We start from the raw sequence: 19,059 nt of genomic DNA, 5'->3' as shown, positions 1-19,059 counted from the left end.
TGACTCACATTCAGTCCATAAGGCTGAAGAAACAGACTCCAACGGAACAATCTCTGGTTCATTCAAACCAACAAACGTTCTTGTCCTGTATCATATGTCCTGATGGACTTCCTCGGGTTTCTTGTACCGTTTCTAGTAACTCATGATTTTTCTTTGTCTGCACCAGGCCGCATTAAAATAGTCACCACAAGTGTTCAGCAGAGCGGCGCTACTTTGAAGATCACCCAATCAAATACTCGGGCACATGGCGCTGGTCTGGTCAGTGCTGCCAATAGCAGCGTCAAAATAGCACCGGCCTGGCGCCGGCTATCTAAGCACGCAGCATTCATAAACTAAAAATTTTACCATTTCGGCCGGAGCTGGTCTAGACAAGCGAGTTACTGAAAGCGATATTGGTCAGATAATGGATAATGGAGAAAGGGCCGCGTAGTTGATGTAGGAATCATTGTACAAATGCTTTTGTGAGAGATGTTGCTATCCGGGGTTGCTATACTTTGCATCGTCTCCAATTACGTAATTTAAATAATTCCTGACTTCCATGTACCCAAAGGGTCCGACAGCAATCCTTTTACTTATTTTATACTTGTCATGCAGTACACGGTTGACCCTATGTTGCAGCCAGAGATGTGGGGGTACAATAGAAGCCGGAGCCGGCGTGATACGGTCACCAAATTATCCAGAAGGATATCCACCGGCTTCCGAATGTGCTTGGGTCATTCACTCCGCAGCCGAGACGATGATCAGAATAAAATTCCAGGTTCGAGACTGCAGGTATGGCTGTCTCATTCTTCTATATTAACCTCTTCTCCGTTCCCTCGTCTGCTTTCTCTTTTTCTTTTCAAATCGTTGCAATGTCCTGAACGAAAATGCCCCCTTTCATTCACGTTTTGATTCAAGTGAGTTTTCGTTCAGAGACGTACGGGGCATTCAGCGACGCGGGTTTATGGTAAGCCCTTTTCACATTTACTCCTATTCCTTGATATATCAAGTATTGTCGAGAACATCACTATTTACTTAACATGTAGTTCTTGTTTGCCCTGCCCAGGTGTCGTCCCTCATCCTAATTATTTCGAACAGCTAGGCCCCTGGGAACGACTTTTATTTTAACCAGCAGGAGGTGCTGGGTAAAATTTGACAATAATGTTTTCACAACAAAAGTGAAGGTTATTTTGGTGAGGAGAAATTTGACAGGCAAAAAAAAAAAAAAAAAAAATGGTTTTCAATATGAAATAAAGGTGATTTAGATTAGATTTTTGTCTCGCCTGCATAGCAGAGCAAAACTATTAAGGCGCCCATTCTCCGACGGTGGAAACGGTGTCAACATTGAAATCCTAACCTAAGGCTAAGGATTGAAATGTCATAATAACTTAAAAATTATATGAACCAACTTCATGAAACTTGGACATAAGGGTAATCAAATATTATTGAACATTCCGCACGAGTTTCAGGTCACCTGACCAAGGTCAAATGTCATTTAGGGTCAATGAACTTTTGGTCATGTTTGGGGTATTTGTTGAATTGCCATCATAACTTTTAAAGTTTATGAATCTAGTCCGTGAAACTTGGACATAAGAGTAATCCGGGTCCCGTAACACAAAGGTTAGTGAATGATCGTATGCTTGATTTCTAAGATTGATTGTAAATTGCAGTCAATGGAATCAATCGTAGAAAAATCATCTACGTTTTGTCATGTTTGTGTTACGGGTCCCAGGTATCAGTGGATATCCCTTGCAAGTTTATGGTCACAAGACCAAGTTCAAATGTGTTTTAGAGTCAATGAACTTAGATTATGTCTGGGGAATCAAAAGGAAATCTTAACCAAGGTTATTTTTTAAAATGACAAAAAAGTATATGGTTCTAGTTCATTAAACTTGAACATAAAAGTAATGAAGTATCAGTAAATGTGCTTCATGAGTTTCAAGTCACATGATCAAGATCAAAGGCACGTAATTTAAGGCCAATGAACTTTGGCGAAATTGGGGGCATTTGTGGCATTGACATTATAACTTTGAAATTTGCGGTTGTAGTTCATGAAATAACGGAAATCAAGTGCACAAGTCTTAGGTCACTCATATGATCAAGATCAAATGCCATTTAGGGCCAATGAACTTAATTTTCGTTTTCAACTGAAATTCAGCACTGCTGCTATATCGAATCACGTAATGCAGGAGAGAATGCAAGAGGCACGCCACTTGTTATTTAATTAACACTCACAGCACCCCCACTTCCCAGGGCTATGATTTTGAAAACATGTTAGGTCCATGCGTGCTTATTCAGGGGCCATTTTATCCATTTCAGTTCCAATCTCATATCATGAAGTTGAACTATATAGTAACAAAGTGATGACGTCAAAAAGAGGTTACACTTCGTAATTCCGAAGGTTCGTAATTCCGAAGGTTCTTTGTTCCGAAGGTTCGTAATTCCGAAACACGTAAATTGCCTATACCTCGATGTTCGTTAATCCGAAAACGTAAAAGGGTTCGTTTATCCGAACATTTGTGGCGTTATTCCGAAGGTTCGTTAGTCCGAAAACGAAATTACGTTCGTTAATCATTTCGTTTTCGGACTAACGAACCTTCGGAATTACGAACCTCATTTCGTTATCGGATTAACGAACCTTCGGAATTACGAACCTCACTTCGTTTTCGGACTAACGAACCTTCGGAAATACGAACCTTCGGAATAACGAACCTTCGGAATATCCGAACCTTCGGAATAACGAAGCTTCGGAATTACGAATGTATGCGTCAAAAAGAAACGTTTGTTTTGCTTTTCATCACTTTTGATACCATATTCTGGTAGAGCAGGATGAAAAACCACCACTTACAAAATTCGGTGAAAATCGGTTCATGGGGCCTGAGATATGACATCACATGAATACCTAATTAGCCCCAGAGAAGTCAATGTATTCATGAGGTCATATCTTTGGCCCCCACTGACTGATTCCCACCATATTTGGATTGTTTGGGTTTTTCATCATGCTCTACGAAAATATGGCATAAAAAACAGCTGAAGTGAAAATTTATGACGTCACACTTCGGTATTCTATTATTTCTTATCTCCGTAATCCTACAAACTTTTGAGAAAGTGATGTAGATCTATAGCCGAAGAGCTGTTCTCTCATGGACAACATTTACTTCATATTGTGATTGAACGTTCGTTAAGAGTTGGTTAGATTAAGGACGTTCCACAGTTAAAATGAAGTCCATGTCATTTTCACCAAATTTTGCAGAGAGTTACTCTGGTGTTTATGCATTATGAAAATGCAAAAAATAATATAGGTTCATGTGCTTATTTTTTTTCTACGGGTCTTCAAAGTCGCCGTATTTGAATGATATGCAATCTTGCGCAATTTAAATCTTGCGCAATTTAAGAGAATTTTGCCTCTCTTAGACCTCACGAATTCACCAAATGAGTTTAAATCATCTTCACTCAGCGGATATCGCATCAAACTTCATCAAATTTTCAAGATATATAACAAAGTGTATACCAAAGTAAGAGAAAGCCTTTTAATTGGTAAAACTATATCTATCTGGAGTCAGCAGCGCCCTCATTTGGCAAGAATGGTGCAAAAACTCGGAAAAAGCAAATCTTCAAAGACGTGAATCTACTCAAATATTTGAAAAGTATTTTGTAAGCTGCACTTTTTTCAAAATCCATGTCATTTTCATCAAATTCTGCTAATTTGTAGAGGAATGCATATCGAAGGTGTAGGGAAGTTAAAAACATGGGGTCCATGTGCTCGTTTTCTAACTATGAGTGTCCAAAGTGATGCGAGTTGGCATCGAATTCGCCGAAAACGTGCAAAAGTCTAATAATATCGTCTAAAATCCGAATGGTTCCGTAGTTTTGCTCCCAAACACTCAAAATCCATGTCATTTTCATCATACTCTCTAGATTTGTAGAATAATATATTCTGAAGACATTAGAATATTAAAAATATGGGGTCTATGTGCTCGTTTTTAAACTATCAGTGTCCAAATTGTTGCGAGTTGGCTTGAAAATATTGAAATGCACCTAAAATGCGCCGAAAACGTGCAGAAGTGTATACCCTCTAAAATGCAAATGGTTCCGTAGTTTTGCTCCCTAACATTCAAAATCCATGTCATTTCATCATACTCTCTAGATTTGTAGAGGAATATATTCTAAAGACATTAGAATATTAAAAATATGGGGTCTATGTGCTCGTTTTTAAACTATCAGTGTCCAAATTGTTGCGAGTTGGCTTGAAAATATTGAAATGCACCTAAAATGCGCCGAAAACGTGCAAAAGTCTATACCCTCTAAAATGCAAATGGTTCCGTAGTTTTGCTCCCTAACATTCAAAATCCATGTCATTTTCATCATACTCTCTAGATTTGTAGAAGAATATATTCTAAAGACATTAGAATATTAAAAATATGGGGTCTATGTGCTCGTTTTTAAACTATCAGTGTCTAAACTGTTGCGAGTTGGCTTGAAACAGCCCAAAATGCGCCGAAAACAAGCACAAGTCTTATAATACCGTCCGAAATGTCTAAAATACGAATGATTCCGTAGTTCTGCTCCCAAACACTCAAAATCCATGTCATTTTCATCATACTCTCTAGATTTGCAGAGAAATATACTCCGATGACGTTAAAATATTAAAAACATGGGGTCCATGTGCTCGTTTTTAAACTATCAGTGTCCAAATTGTTGCGAGTTGGCTTGAAAATATTGAAATGCACCTAAAATGCGCCGAAAACGTGCAAAAGTCTATACCCTCTAAAATGCAAATGGTTCCGTAGTTTTGCTCCCTAACATTCAAAATCCATGTCATTTTCATCATACTCTCTAGATTTGTAGAGGAATATATTCTAAAGACATTAGAATATTAAAAATATGGGGTCAATGTGCTCGTTTTTAAACTATCAGTGTCTAAACTGTTGCGAGTTGGCTTGAAACAGCCCAAAATGCGCCGAAAACAAGTAAAAGTCAGATAATACCATCCAAAATGTCTAAAATACGAATGGTTCCGTAGTTCTGCTCCTAAACATTCAAAATCCATGTCATTTTCATTATACTCTCTAGATTTGTAGAGGAATATATTCTGAAGAAGTTAAGATATTCAAACTATGGGTTCCATGTCCTCATTTTCAAATTATCAGTGTCCAAAGCATTGCGGGTTGGCTTGAAACAGCCCAAAATGCGCCGAAAACAAGCAAAAGTCTGTTAATACCGTCTAAAATGCGAATGGTTCCGTAGTCTTGCTCCCAAACATTGAAAATCCATGTCATTTTCATTATACTTTGCACATAGATACTTTAGCACCTGAATATTTCAAATATACAAAAATTTACATGGGTCCATGTGCTTGATTTTTTGCTATAGAGCTTCAAAGTTAACCCAAAATGGATGATGTTCTTAATAATTGTGCATCCAAAAGAATTTGGCATTTTTAGACCTCACGAGATCACAACAATGAGTTTAAAGCTCGATTAATCAGTCAAAATCTATAAAGATTTCATCAAATTTTGCAATATGATTAATAATTGTATCCGTAAGATTGATAATTGATTTATATTGCTGTCAATTGTTTGCTCATTGAAGTTTAACAACACTCTCAGTTCTTAGAAATTGCGGGAAAGATACTCAACCTCAAAAATTTCAAATTTCAATAACAAATTTGAGAAGTAAAAAAAATGTTGCACTTTAGTCAAAACCCATGTCATTTTCACAAAAACTTTGCAAAGTTGTAAAGGAAGGTATACCTAAGAGGTGCAAACATTAAAAAATATGGGTTAATGTGCTTGTTTTCAAACTATCAGCACTCTTATTAGAGCAAATTCGCCTCTTAAAACACCCGAAAACGCGCCAAAAGCTTTGTATATACTTATGTGAGGAAAAATTCCGAACCACTTTTCCATTTATTCAAACTCGGGGTCATATTCATTATACTTTGCGGCACTTCAGAGAAACTATTTTGAAATTGTAGAGGAATAACAAAAATGGTCCATGGAATAATTCCAGTTTATTAGCTTCATAAAATAACACATCGGATCTGCAGTTAGTAAAGATAGAGAAAAATCAGCTCACAGTACAGCTGATTAATCACCAGTTCATCCATTGTGACGTCAGCGCGCAGAATGTAAAATATGCGCAGATCATGATGCGCACAAATATAACTGTGGAACGTCCTTAAGGAAAGTAGCAAATACAAATACATGTTGTTTTTTTTTACACAAGAGGACCGTTTCATGAAAGTTGCCAGCACCGACAAGTTGTGTTTCTCCGATAGTTAGACGGTAACAGTCATATACCAGTATTACTCAGTCAAATAGATTCAAGAATTTGAAATTGTCAGCGCTGGCAGCTTTTAGTCAGAACCGACAATGAAACGCCTCCTGTCCTCTCCCACTGTAAAATATTACAATGGAGGGAATTACCTCTGTCCTACCTCCTATACTTCAAACTTTTCATTGAAACTGGTCTCGTTTAGGTATGTTTATTGATGGAATGATTTTGGTATTATGTTTCTAGTGGAGATTCTCTTTGGATGTACGATGGTAATGGGACATCGGGGGTACCACTGTTTGGTCAATACTGTTCTACAATTCCACCAACATCGATTAACTCTAGTGGACAATTGGTCACTATCAAGTTTGTATCTGTGGGAGGAGCGGAAAACAATCAAGGATTCGTCATATCCTATGAATCAAGTAAGATTTAGATTTAAAGGGGAAGTTCACCCTGAGAAAGTTTGTTGTTAAAATAGCAAATAAAAAGGTGTGAGGGAAATCCATTACATATTAAGAAAGTGATTAGAATGTCAAGTTTTGGAATTGTAATGTCATAAACGAGCAGCTTCCCCACATGTTGTGTCATATCAAATGCATGAATTTCAATTTTTTTAAGTTCGTGATAACTGATTTTTTTTTTTTTAAGAAACGGTTGTGAAATGATTTGTCTATATACATACACTGCAGTAAAATCATTTTTTTATTTTCCGAGAAAATAGCATTTCCTTGATTTTTACCATACGATATGTAGGAAAGCTTCTTGCATATGACGTCACAAATCAAATAATGATTGTAATAACTTCTTTTATGCTTTGATGGATTTTTCTCGATCTAGAGCCGATTTCCAAAGGAAGAAATAGGGCCTACCAATGAATATCCATCAGTTTCTATATCTGTCACCAGGGGGCGTTCGTGTTAGATGTAAACGTATTGCATTGGATGTATTCATTTCAACTGACTGATAATTCATGTATGCGAAATTTCTTTATGTTTTTCCAAAAAATGAATCTCATGGGAAGGATTACATATCTCACCAACTAAAAGCGCGAAGCGGGAACTGATTTTTTTTCATTTATTCTGACCTAAAAACTATACATTTTCAGCAATTATTTAAAGAAAGAATGATCGAGCTGATTATCTCAAAGGACAAATTAATACGAGTGTGAAGCACGAATTGAAATTTTTAATGATTAATACTTACCCGAAAGGGAACATGTTAAGCACTGTTTAACATGTAGGAAAATCATGAAGAGGATACTGATGTTACCTCAAATGAAGAGAGCGCGAGTAGATTTTTCATATTCTTAAGGGGGGGGGGGGGGGCATTTAGACACCAAAACGGGACATTTTAGGCTCTCTTGGTATTAATGAATAGGAAACATATCTAACTGTCCAATTCGAAAACAAAGTGCAGGAAATATTTTACATAGGCCTACTTTTATACTGATTTAAAAAGTGTTAATTTCAGTTTGTGTGAATTCAGGAAGTGGTTTCGTATCTCCCTCATCAAATAATGCAAGCGCGTAGCGCGAGCTGCAAAATGTTCATATTCGGCACATTTTTGTTATCATGATCAGGATGTGTATCTCGCTGAAACCAAAGCAATAAAATTAAATAAAACAACGATAGTTTAAGTTCAATGGTATCCTCTTGAGCAGATTATCTCACTCAAGGCAATGGGATCGCGGAGCGCGAGCGATTTTTGTAAAAACGTTTTATATAATGTCCTTATTTTCCCCTATAATTTGCCTCCGGTTGTTTCATTCACTGTACTACCTCATTTTATTCAATTTTTCCTACGCTCTCTTTCCCCCTTTCCTGTTTAAATCCCCTTATTTCATGTTGGCGAACGGCGGGGCTCCGAGGGAACCCCTATAACCCCCTGGCTACGAGCCTGCAATGATGTAGATAATGGAAGGTATAGTTAACCCTATCTAGGCCGGGGTATTTTGGGAGTTCATATGGCCGGGGGGGGGGGGGGCCTTCCAGGCCCCCCTCCCCCTTGCCCCCTTGAGATCTCAGCGGTTGACCGCGCGATTGCTTCAAAAATTGGCACGCAAGTTGTCTGGGACATAATCTACAAAATGGCTTAGTAATTTATTTTAAGCAAATTGCTATTTAGTGATTATGCTAATTTAAGCATAATTAATATGCTAAATTATACTTATCTTTCTAACTCCCTAAACAAAGCTCCAAATGTTCTAATTTTTGGTATTAAAAGTCTTTGTGGTGTTCTTTAAAAAAAAAAAAAAATCAGATCAGATAAATTTATTGTGTATCATATTTCTTTTTGCAATTATTTATGTAGTTCTTTGTTTATGGACCTTTTATTTTTCTTGTTTTTTTCAATGAAATTTGTTGGTAACAGCATCAAATATAAAATAATTACATTTAGACCAGTAAAACTAAAAATAATCATATATTGATGATTTTTGGGTGATAACACAGTTTCCATTGACTTTGTACACGAAATCCCGTTTTTGAGCAAGTTTTGGTCTAACATGCACGTACATAATTTTGCTTTATTTTGGAACCGCGCACCCGGGTGACGCAAAACTGGTCTCAGAAGTTGCGTAAGACTTGAAAGTAAGAAGTCAGCGAGCGTCGCGGTCAAAAAATTTCGCGCGGCGAAAATATAGCGCAAGCGTTTGGGGGGGGGGGAGGCTCCGAGGCACCCCAGCCTGGATAGGGTTAAATAGTAAATGCCGTAATATCATCAGGGAAGAGACAATTGATCTATAATTCATTTTGAAATATATAATAATATTTCAGTAGATCTTGCATCTATTCTTTCCAATAGCTACGATAAAGATACGGTCAATATACGACCACAAATCTACCAAAATGAGCATCCGGGATAATAGCTACACACTAAGAAATAAAGGTTCAAAATTGAACCCCGAAAGGTTGATGCAAAATCAGCACCCTATGGGTTCAAAAACTGAACCCCTGATTTGGGGTTAGAAGATTGAACCCTGCATCCTGCGGGTTGAAAACTGCACCCCTAAACTTTGAATTGAACCCCTAGGGGTGCAGTTACGTACGTAACGTGCCCTATCGTAAAAAAGATCATTTTTACGTGTTTCTTTGGTCGCGCATGGTATCCACTCGTCAATGTAAGTGGCCCCCCCCCCCCGGGGTTTGGTGTCTAAACATTGGTTTAAAGGGTCAGGTATGCACTAGGGCAAGTTACAAGGACAGTCAGTGGTCTGGTATGTTAAAAAAACAAAACAAGATGGCTTCCGAAAATTGGGTCTAAATTGACTGTTGTTACTTAAAAGTGTACACACAACATGACCGGTTTTTTTTTTAATTGACGTCATAGGCCACGTCCACTTTTTTTTTACATACCTCTTAAATATGACTTCCATATTTTACGAAACAAGCATGTCATGTTTGATATCAATTTAAAGCTAATGAAAAATCAAATAGAAATGTGGATTACTGGGTATTTAGATCACACATTTGTCAGTTTAAGGTCGTATAAGGTCAAATTGCATTACAATGGTAAGTAATACATATAAGGCGAAAAATATCATGTTTTAAATAGAAATAAGTTAGGTATTATATGCCTTTTTTGGTGAACGTTGAGGGTGCACATATTAAGAATCTGATGGGTGCGACCTTGGCATCTTAGGAATTTTGTTTATGTGACGTCATAAACCACACAGACTTTCTCACATTCCTCTTAATTGTTAATTTTCTATTGAGCGTAATAAACTTAAAGCATGTTTGATATCAAACTATAGCAAATGCAAAATCGAATGTCGAATCGAATTGGGTAATGTAGACGAACAGACCTGTATTGCTTCTCTATGTTTCTTTTCTTTTCCCTTTGTTGTTTTTGTTTTGTATGTATTTTTTTTATCAAAATGTAACCTATCCATACTGTACATTGTTATTTTATATGGTTATTAAACTCGTTTTGTAATATGTGTATGAGATGGTTATACTAAATAAAAACGTTTCAAAAAAAAAAAATGCAAAATCGAATCCATATATATAAGTCACAAGGCATTTATATTGCGTTCAGACCAATTAAAGGTCATTTAAGGTCTTGAAAGGTCAAATTATGTCACAAATGTAAGCAATGCAACCAGTGGCGTACCTTGGGTCACGGCATTGGGGGGGGGGGGGCACCAGCAAAAATTTCGAGTCACTTAGTGAGCGCGCGAAGCGCGCTCAGTTGCCAGGTATACTAACGTAATAGAGATATGTTAAGGACAGTGCCATTAAACGGATATTATAATGCGAGCGCAAAGCGCGAGCTGAACATTTTTGAAATTCAGACCTCAAAAGGGACATTATAAGCAAATTTTTGTAATCATGATTCGTACCTGTCTCGCAAAACAAATAAGGTGAGTGCGAAGCGCGAGCTGAATTTTTTTGTATATTTTGACCCCAAACAGGGACATTTTAAGGACTATATTTAAGGAAACCATTAAACGTATACATATCTAACCACAGTCATCTAATGCGAGTGCCAAGCGCTGGCTGATTTTGTTAGAATTACATCTAAACACATGAAGCACTTACAGTCATTGTAATCATGATTAACATACGCATCTCAATCAAAATATTGCGAGCGCGAAACGCGAGCTGAAAAATTTTGGAAATTCAGACCTTAGGAGGGGAATGTTAAGGACTGTTTGTAGGAATCCATGAAGACCATACGTATTTCACTAACCAAATGATTCGAGCGCGAAGCGCGAGCTGAAATTTTTGTATGTATTGACCCCAAACAGGGATATTTTAAGGACTATTTTTAAAGGAATCCGTTAAGAACGTACATATCTCATCATAGTCATCTAATGCGAGTGCCAAGTGCTTGCTGATTTTGCTAGAATTACATTTAAGCACATGAAGCACCTTTCGTAGTCATTGTAATCATAATTATCATATGCATCTCACAAATAAAATATTGCGAGCCCGAAGCGCGAGCTGAATATTTAAGAAATTCAGACATGAAGAGGGGCATTCTAAGGCTTGTTTGTACGAATCGACTGACGTATTTCACTAACCAAATGATGCGAGCGCGAAGAGCGAGCTTAGAATATTTGATATTCAGGTCAGAAAAATTTACATTTTAAGGACTGATTTTAGGAATTCATGAAGAGCAGAAATATCTCACCAATCCACTAATAATGCGAACGTAAGCAAGAAATCAGCCATTTTGAGGCATGTTTGCCACTTTGAGGATCCCCATAAAAAAAGTACAAGACTTTTTATACATCCATAACTTGCTTATTTCTTAACCGATTTTGATGAAACTGTTTTTTTTTAATTGTTCCTCTCATTTTACTATTTCCAATGAGATTGCTTCTCTTCTTGGGTTTTGGTTTCCGTTAACATGAGGCAATCACGTTAAGTAGTCATAAAAACGAAGCATAAGCCACTACATAAAACAATAATAACTCGAAGTGCGAGGATATATGTTTGGTGTATATTGACATGAAAACGGGATATTTTAGTACAACAGGATTATATATCTCGTTAAACCAACAAAAAGAATGCGAGCACCAGGAACAATGAAAACATAGGCCCTGAGCAAATTATGTTTCCTAAAGTTATGAAAAAATGTTTCTTTTGTAATTTAGCATAACATAATTGAAAAATAATATGACATTAAAATGAATAATAATTTCTTCTTTCCTGCTAAGTTTATCTTCCTTTCGCCTTCTTTTCCTCCTTTTCCCCGTTTTTTTTTTGGCCAGCCGATTGGGGGGGGGGGGGGAGGGGGAGGGGGGAATGTGCCCCCTCATGCTCCCCACCCCCCAGTAGTTGCGCCACTGCCATAATATAAATGTGGAAAAAGCTTCAGGATATTATAAATATATCCTTTTATAGGAATATTTCAAAGAACAATTGGTTAAAAAAACATATCCAACTCCGGCTAGTTTTTAACCAATACCCGTGTAGTTTTCACCCAAAACACAAATTATTGGTTTAAAACTTCCCAGAATTTGATTAACGAATTGTTGTGTAGACAGTGTGTTGCGCAACAATTTTAAGAGTGTAGAAAAAACCGAAGAAATGACCTATGGTTCACAAGACATTAGTTTTGGGGATTTTATGATATTCGTGCTTATATTTAAGAAAGACCGAAGTAGTAAGAACCGACTAGATTAAAAGATGATTAACGATAAGGATTGCTCATAGTGTCAAATTGAGTGGCACAATTTGCAATTTGGTTGTCGAGGTTCTTGTTTCGAGCGCTAAAATATGAATTTGAATGCTGATTTTTAATCGTGATCGCATTTCGGACAAGACTGGTTAATGTCAAATTGATTTTTGATACTTTGAGATTGACCGGGATAATAATTTCGTTCATCCCAGAAAACAGATAAATGAATAAGAAATGATCGGATAGAAGATGAAATAAGAATAAAACAACAAAAAAGTAATTAAACGCAGGCCTAAGAGTTTGTTTAATGGTAGCCTAAGCTTTAGAGGGGAGGGGTATTCTCAGGGGAAGTTGTGTGGGGGTATCTGCCTAAAATTTGCCCTTGGAGGTAGTTTTCTAGAGTACTAGTATGGCGGCTTTTTAAAGTGCCATCAACTTGACGACATGACGATATATTTTTATCTTGCCATGTTGACTTAATAGCCTTATTATGTCGACATGGCGAGATACGTTATCTCGCCAAATCTACTTATAAACGTTATATGTCAACATGGCGAGATATCTTGATTCTCGCCGGTACCTGTACACTTCATATCTCGCCATGTCGACATATAACGTTTTATAAGTCGATATGGCCAAATAAAGTATCTCGCCATGTCGACATATAACTTTTCAAAAGTGGACTTGGCAAGATAATGTACCTCGCCATGTCGACATAATACGGATATTATGCCGACATGGCAAGATAAAGTATCTCGCCATGTTTTACCAACCTTTTTTGGAGCGACATCAAATATATTTTATTGAATAAATGATTCAAAAATGGAGAAATGTCTGAAAGCTGGTCTTATTACACTGAATTATAAGAAAGGAGACCATAGAGATCCAGAAAAATGGAGGCCAATCTCGCTTTTAATTTGCGATTATAAAATGATGGCCGCAGTTTTAGCCGCACGACAGATCGTTAACGAAGAACAAACTGGTTGTATAAAACATCGCATGTCTGCTTACAATATTCGTCTTACAATTGATGTTATTGAATTTATGAAAAGAAAACACTAATATGGTGCTATAAAGATATCAGACTTTTCTAAAGCTTCCGATGTAATAGATAAATAGATAAATTTCAGACATGGATAAATAAATTGTACACAGATATTCGAAGCTCAGTATCAGTACATGGCTTGATATCAGAGTCGTTTCCAATACAAAGGGAAATCAGACAAGGTTGCCCACTTTCAACATTACTTTTTGTCCTCGCAGCAAAATTTATGTCTAACAAAATAATAAATAATCAATACATAAAAGGTATACCTGTTTTAAAACCAGAAGATAATTGTGAGGTCAAAGTACTACAATATGCTGACGATGCCATGTTCTTTGTGTTGGATAAAAGATCACTAGAGTTGATAAATGAAGAGCTTGAGTTATTTGAAAATGTAGCAGGTCCAAAACTTAATAAAACCAAAGCAGTGATAATGCGGGTGGGAAGAAATAACTCTAAGTGGTCACTCAATGATATTGGTCTGTCATGGACAAATATTCCTACAAACTACTTAGGTTTTTACATCTCACCTGATATAGAAAAAGCACGTAAACTGAACTGGGAAAATAAACTAACGAACTTTTACTAATTTTGAAGAATAACCATTGTCAAAACTCTAGGTTTAAGTCAGTCAGTTTCATATTCCCATGGTTAGGGTTAGGGTGTTTTATTGATATGATTTCAGAGAAAATGTTATAAAGAATGAATCATTGAATATATACTATTATTTGGCAAACAAAGATTGGAAAAGTTAAACGAACTATAATGACCAGGAAGCTGAACAATATATTCCCTTCTTAAATCGCAGAAGAGTATAAGCAAAGATTGCTATTTGACTACACTTTACTACGTCAGGCTATCCCTAAAATTTTGATAAATAATAATAAAACACCTTGTACCAATCGCAATAATAAACCTTTATTAATAAAAGTCCTACAATAAATGTAGGAGTCAAAAATCAAATTAAATATATTCTTGGTAATTCAAATAAACAATTCTATAGACTCTTATCTTTAGATGCATCGGGCACTAGCATATATTGTTTATATTGGAAACAGAAATTTGGGTCACCACTTGACTGGACAACATTTTTTTAAAAAAGTAACTTGCATTACTGTTAAGAAAATGAACTGGAAGAATTCAATTTTAAGGTCATATATAATGTATTGCCAGTAAGAAAGAATTTGTTAAAATGGAATATAACAGCTGAACAGATGGGAGATGCCCGCATTGTTGCGTGGACAAAGATAATATACATGCTGTCGTTGAGTGTAATCTAAATATAAAGAGATTCTTTTCCCATTTGACAGCAATAGCTATAAAGTTTGAATGCAACGTTGACCTCAAAATAACAAATATGCCTTTACTTAAAGCTCACAAAACACTGGACTAGAGTCGTTCCTTACAATTGTTTTGGTGTATTCATAGATATATACTTATAAGAAATAAAAAATTAATTTAATCTGAAATATTTGTTTGAAAAAAAACAACATGTAATTTGATTTTGAATGTTCAATTATGAATTTAATAAATGCCCAAGATGGGGAAAAAAAATATTTCCCTGTCGTCAAGTCAAAGGAATTTTAAAGACTCCGTACTACAGGTAATTATTTGTGGTAATTGTCTAGAGGGTAAATTTCCTGGGGAAGGGGGGGGGGGAATAACAGTCCCAGGCGGTAAAAATATGGAGACATTTTCCTTGAAGTAGTTGTCAGGGGGTTTCTGTTATAGAACTCCGTGGTCTCGTATCATTTGCCCTTTTGACCTCTCGAAGGAGTTTGTTCTGACTATATCCTGATCATAATTTTAAACACACTGCGAGCTATCCGGGATCCGCGGACTAACGGACCCGCGGACTGTCGGACACGCGGACTATCGGGCTGTAGTCTTGGGAAATACTTGACCACCGAAACTCCTTGTAAATTGTCCCAATGTATAATTTGACCCATTTAACCATGGTATAGACACAAAAATCATATTCTCGGATATCAAAGAAACTATGTCGTTGTTTTTAAGAAGCAGCAACAATTTTAAACTCAATTTTTGGAAGCCATCTTTGATTTTTGATGTCCATTTTAAATATCTGCAGCCATTTTAAACTCCATTTTTTGAAGCCCTCTTGGATTTTGGACACAAAAGACCACTGACTGTCCTTGTAATGTGTCCCGATGTACTACTTCACCCTTAAAACCATTGAATATAAACCAAATTAAAGCCATTTAAATGAGTAACTGATGAAATGTGGATTTTACGCTTACGGCAGCCATTTTGGGCGCCATCTTGGATTTTCCAGGTACACTGAAGTGTTTATATTCACTCTTACTTGAATCAACAAATTCGTTTACCCCCTGGACCATGGAATATGAACCTTGATTGGATTCTAGAAAGGATAATGAGTGAATTATATCCATTTCCAGTGAATATCGGCTATGTTTTAGTATGTTATTCCTGAGGTCAAATACTGCCAGAAAAATTTGAAAAAAAACTTTTGTTTCAATTTCTTTAGGGTCAAACCATATATTCACCGGTCTGATAAATGACTTATTTAGTTTGTTACTACACTTTATGATCTGAAGTTGATTTAGCTCTAGGTTCACGAGTCATTTGGAGTGAAGTAAAACCTTCGACGGGTGAAGTGCGATTAAACAGTGTTCCTGCAGATCCAAGAGAGATGTTGAATGCCGATCAGACAGTAATGGAATCCATCACAACCACCTTCTACTTCCAAGCTGCAAGTGGTAACTGGACCGCTCTAGCAACGCGATATGGTCAGCATGAACTCATCTGGAGTGGTGGTCTAAGGAAATCCATGATCAAGGGTAATATTCATTCTTCAGTTTGTTCAAAAGTCTGTACTTGCTCAAAAGGGTATGGAGGATGTTAGGCCCAAAGAGTTATGTCATGATGGCGGTATAAATGATGGATCTTTGGCGCATTTGAAAAGAGGATGATCTCTCAATCAACCTTTGTGCTAGGAACTATATTTGTAAACTTGATCCAATATCGCAATACATGTATGTTTGTATATATGATATCAATCCTTTAAATAAGAAATATCGCAATAAACATTATTGTAATGTGTTTGATTTATGACAATGGCCTTCGTATAAAAAGTAACCATTATCACAACTTATGTGTGTTGTAATCATATCTAATTAAGTATTTAGATAACTAGTAAACTTCAGATTTTAGCGAAAAGGGCCTTTAAATTTATTTCAATGTGTGTTATTTATTTTTTCAGGCTCTATGGGTAGCAACCGAACAGCAAAGATCTACTACGCTTTTACATCATCTAGCGTTACAGGAGTCGCAGTTGATTGGCTGACAGGCAATGTGTACTGGACTGACGCAGCATATGATTGGATAATAATGAATAACGCAAATGGAACGCGTAACGCACTGATTATTGATAAAGATCTTGATATTCCTACGGGCATTGCCATTCATCCATCAAGAGGGTAGGAAAATATTAATGACTAATAAAAGTCCTGCGACAAAATATATCACTAAGTGTACGGTGAAACGTCATGTAAATCTTTGACAAACCATGTACAGTAAGTTGCAATAAACATGATGAATTATTACAAACTTTTCCCCGACCGGAGGATAAGTTTGCAATAAAGAGGGGGGGGGGGGGGGAGGGGGGGGGGTGGGGGGTGTTCATGTAAAGGCAGTGGTATTTTGTCTGATACTTTAAAATTCAGTTGTATTTATCCCAATTCTCGTATCTAAATACTTATAAAGTGACTTTCATAATTATGATAACATATAAAAAACACGAGTTCATTTTTTCAACCTTCCCACCTTCAGATATCTATTTTGGACTGACTCGGGATCGAGACCAAAAGTAGAAAGGAGTAATCTAGCAGGAGAAGGTCGTCTTGAGATGGTTTTTACAAACATTGTAAGGCCTTCTGGAATAACAATTGATTACAAAGATGACTTGTAAGTACATTAAAAACGGAACCTAAAGAGAAATGGTCAAGTTTTGAATAAGAGATTTCGCTCGCTGGGAGGCACCGCTCTCTAATTAAAGTAGAGATTAAGTTTGATGAACAATTTTTACGTGTTTTACAATTTATTAACAAGTTCATGACATAGACCCCAACTGTGTAATTTCACCGAAGCAAAATGCGTTAAAATTGATCAAAAATGAATTTATCTCTCAATACGAGTGGATAAATAAACATGATTATGATCCAAAATTAGACAATCCAGAAGGATTATGATTTTACCAAAATTAGATTCGCGATATTCTAACTTTTAACAATTATTGCTTACTTGTGAAAGTGTATGTGCCCATCTACATATACAGTGCGTATCAAAAAAAGTTTACACTTACAAAAAATCATGTAAAATTATTCATTTGTAATATCCTGAGGATTTTTCCATATTTTAACATTGGTACAGGTCCATTTAAGCAAATGACGATATAACTGTCGAAAAATATTTCCGCTTGAGTGAGCACCACTTACTTTTGAAAAGTTAGTGAAAAATGATTTGCGTAGAACTTCGAAATAGTTATGCGAATAAAAGTAGACCTTAATCATGAAAAACACGTTGAATTTAGCTAATAAAATTGATTTGAAGATATCTTTTACTTGTTTAACTTGTTTCATTGCCAAAAACACTTCGAAGAGTGCATTGTGCCCCACCCCACTCCCCCTCACACCAAGACCATCGTGATGGTATTTGCTTTGCACTGAGCTGTGTTCCACATGAAATGGCTTATGCTTGATTTTCATTTTGTTTATCACTGTCAAGCTAGGGAAAAGTCTGGAGAAGCAAGCATTAAATGAAAAATGAAATGTTAACCCACATTAAATGATAAAAACAAATGCTAGAGATGTCTGATATAAACTTTTGGTAAGATTCAGTTATGTCCTCAGATCCAGCTGGCACAAAAAGGGTAAAGGTTGTGCTTAATAAGTGTTGCAATTTCAATTTTGGTGGCAAAATTGTTCTAAAATGCTTTAATGTATCCGTTTTATTTCAATTGACTAAAAGTGCAAGGGAAATGTACGAGAAATGTTTTGCAGGATAAGTTTGATTTTGCCCTTTCCCCTCGACACAGCGTGAAAACGGGCATTTCTGCGCAAATAGTTTTCTGCGAGCTTTACAAAAATGGACAGTGCTCACTCAAGTGTAACATTCTGTCAAAACGTTTACTTTCATTGGATAGATGAGACCCAAACCCAGGAATATATGTGAACAAATTACCCACATGTTGTATATTTTTTAATTCCCAGGGCTTTTTCAAAGTGTAAACTTTTTTTTGATACGCACTGTAGATGACTTTAAAAAAAATATTTATTTGCTCTTTAATCACACTCAGGACTGTTGAGATTCATGTAAAAAGCAAAAACATATTGGATTTATGTACAATAAGCATAAGATTTTTTTGATTGGTTGGCTAAGCCGATACAGACGTCATACCTAATTCCATGCGTTCTGGGCGAGAAAGTTTGTCCAATCAATCGGTCATTAAAGACAAGAAAATACATCAGGATAATTCGATGTGCTTCCGACCCCCTATATGTGGGACCTTCATGAAATTTTCTGTCTCTCATTTCTTGTTCTTTTGACAGTCTGTAATGTTTCAAAGGACCAAGACTCAGTCATTTTATAAA

At 36.4% G+C, this 19,059-nt stretch overlaps 1 protein-coding gene across 1 annotated transcript; it reads left to right on the top strand.

The window, feature by feature from the left end:
- The first annotated feature begins 244 nt into the window (after positions 1 to 244).
- LOC135153473 (cubilin-like) lies at positions 245 to 18,917 on the top strand. Its single transcript, XM_064096101.1, has 6 exons — positions 245 to 258; positions 595 to 771; positions 6,502 to 6,680; positions 16,006 to 16,248; positions 16,671 to 16,887; positions 17,240 to 18,917. Exons 1-6 carry the CDS (start codon positions 245 to 247, stop codon positions 17,376 to 17,378), a joined length of 969 nt encoding a protein of 322 aa, XP_063952171.1. The 3' UTR covers positions 17,379 to 18,917.
- Positions 18,918 to 19,059: the final 142 nt, after the last annotated feature.

This window comes from Lytechinus pictus, chromosome 3, assembly GCF_037042905.1.
Source record: "Lytechinus pictus isolate F3 Inbred chromosome 3, Lp3.0, whole genome shotgun sequence".
Lineage (NCBI taxonomy): Eukaryota > Metazoa > Echinodermata > Echinoidea > Temnopleuroida > Toxopneustidae > Lytechinus > Lytechinus pictus.
Note: the sequence above shows the minus strand (reverse complement) of the source record. Positions and strands in the feature narration are given on the sequence as shown.

Excerpts from the sequence above, each read along its gene's own strand:
- LOC135153473 (XM_064096101.1), top strand. Across the intron at positions 16,249-16,670 it reads AAGGAAATCCATGATCAAGG|GCTCTATGGGTAGCAACCGA; the intron begins GTAATATTCATT and ends TTATTTTTTCAG. Across the intron at positions 16,888-17,239 it reads GCCATTCATCCATCAAGAGG|ATATCTATTTTGGACTGACT; the intron begins GTAGGAAAATAT and ends TCCCACCTTCAG.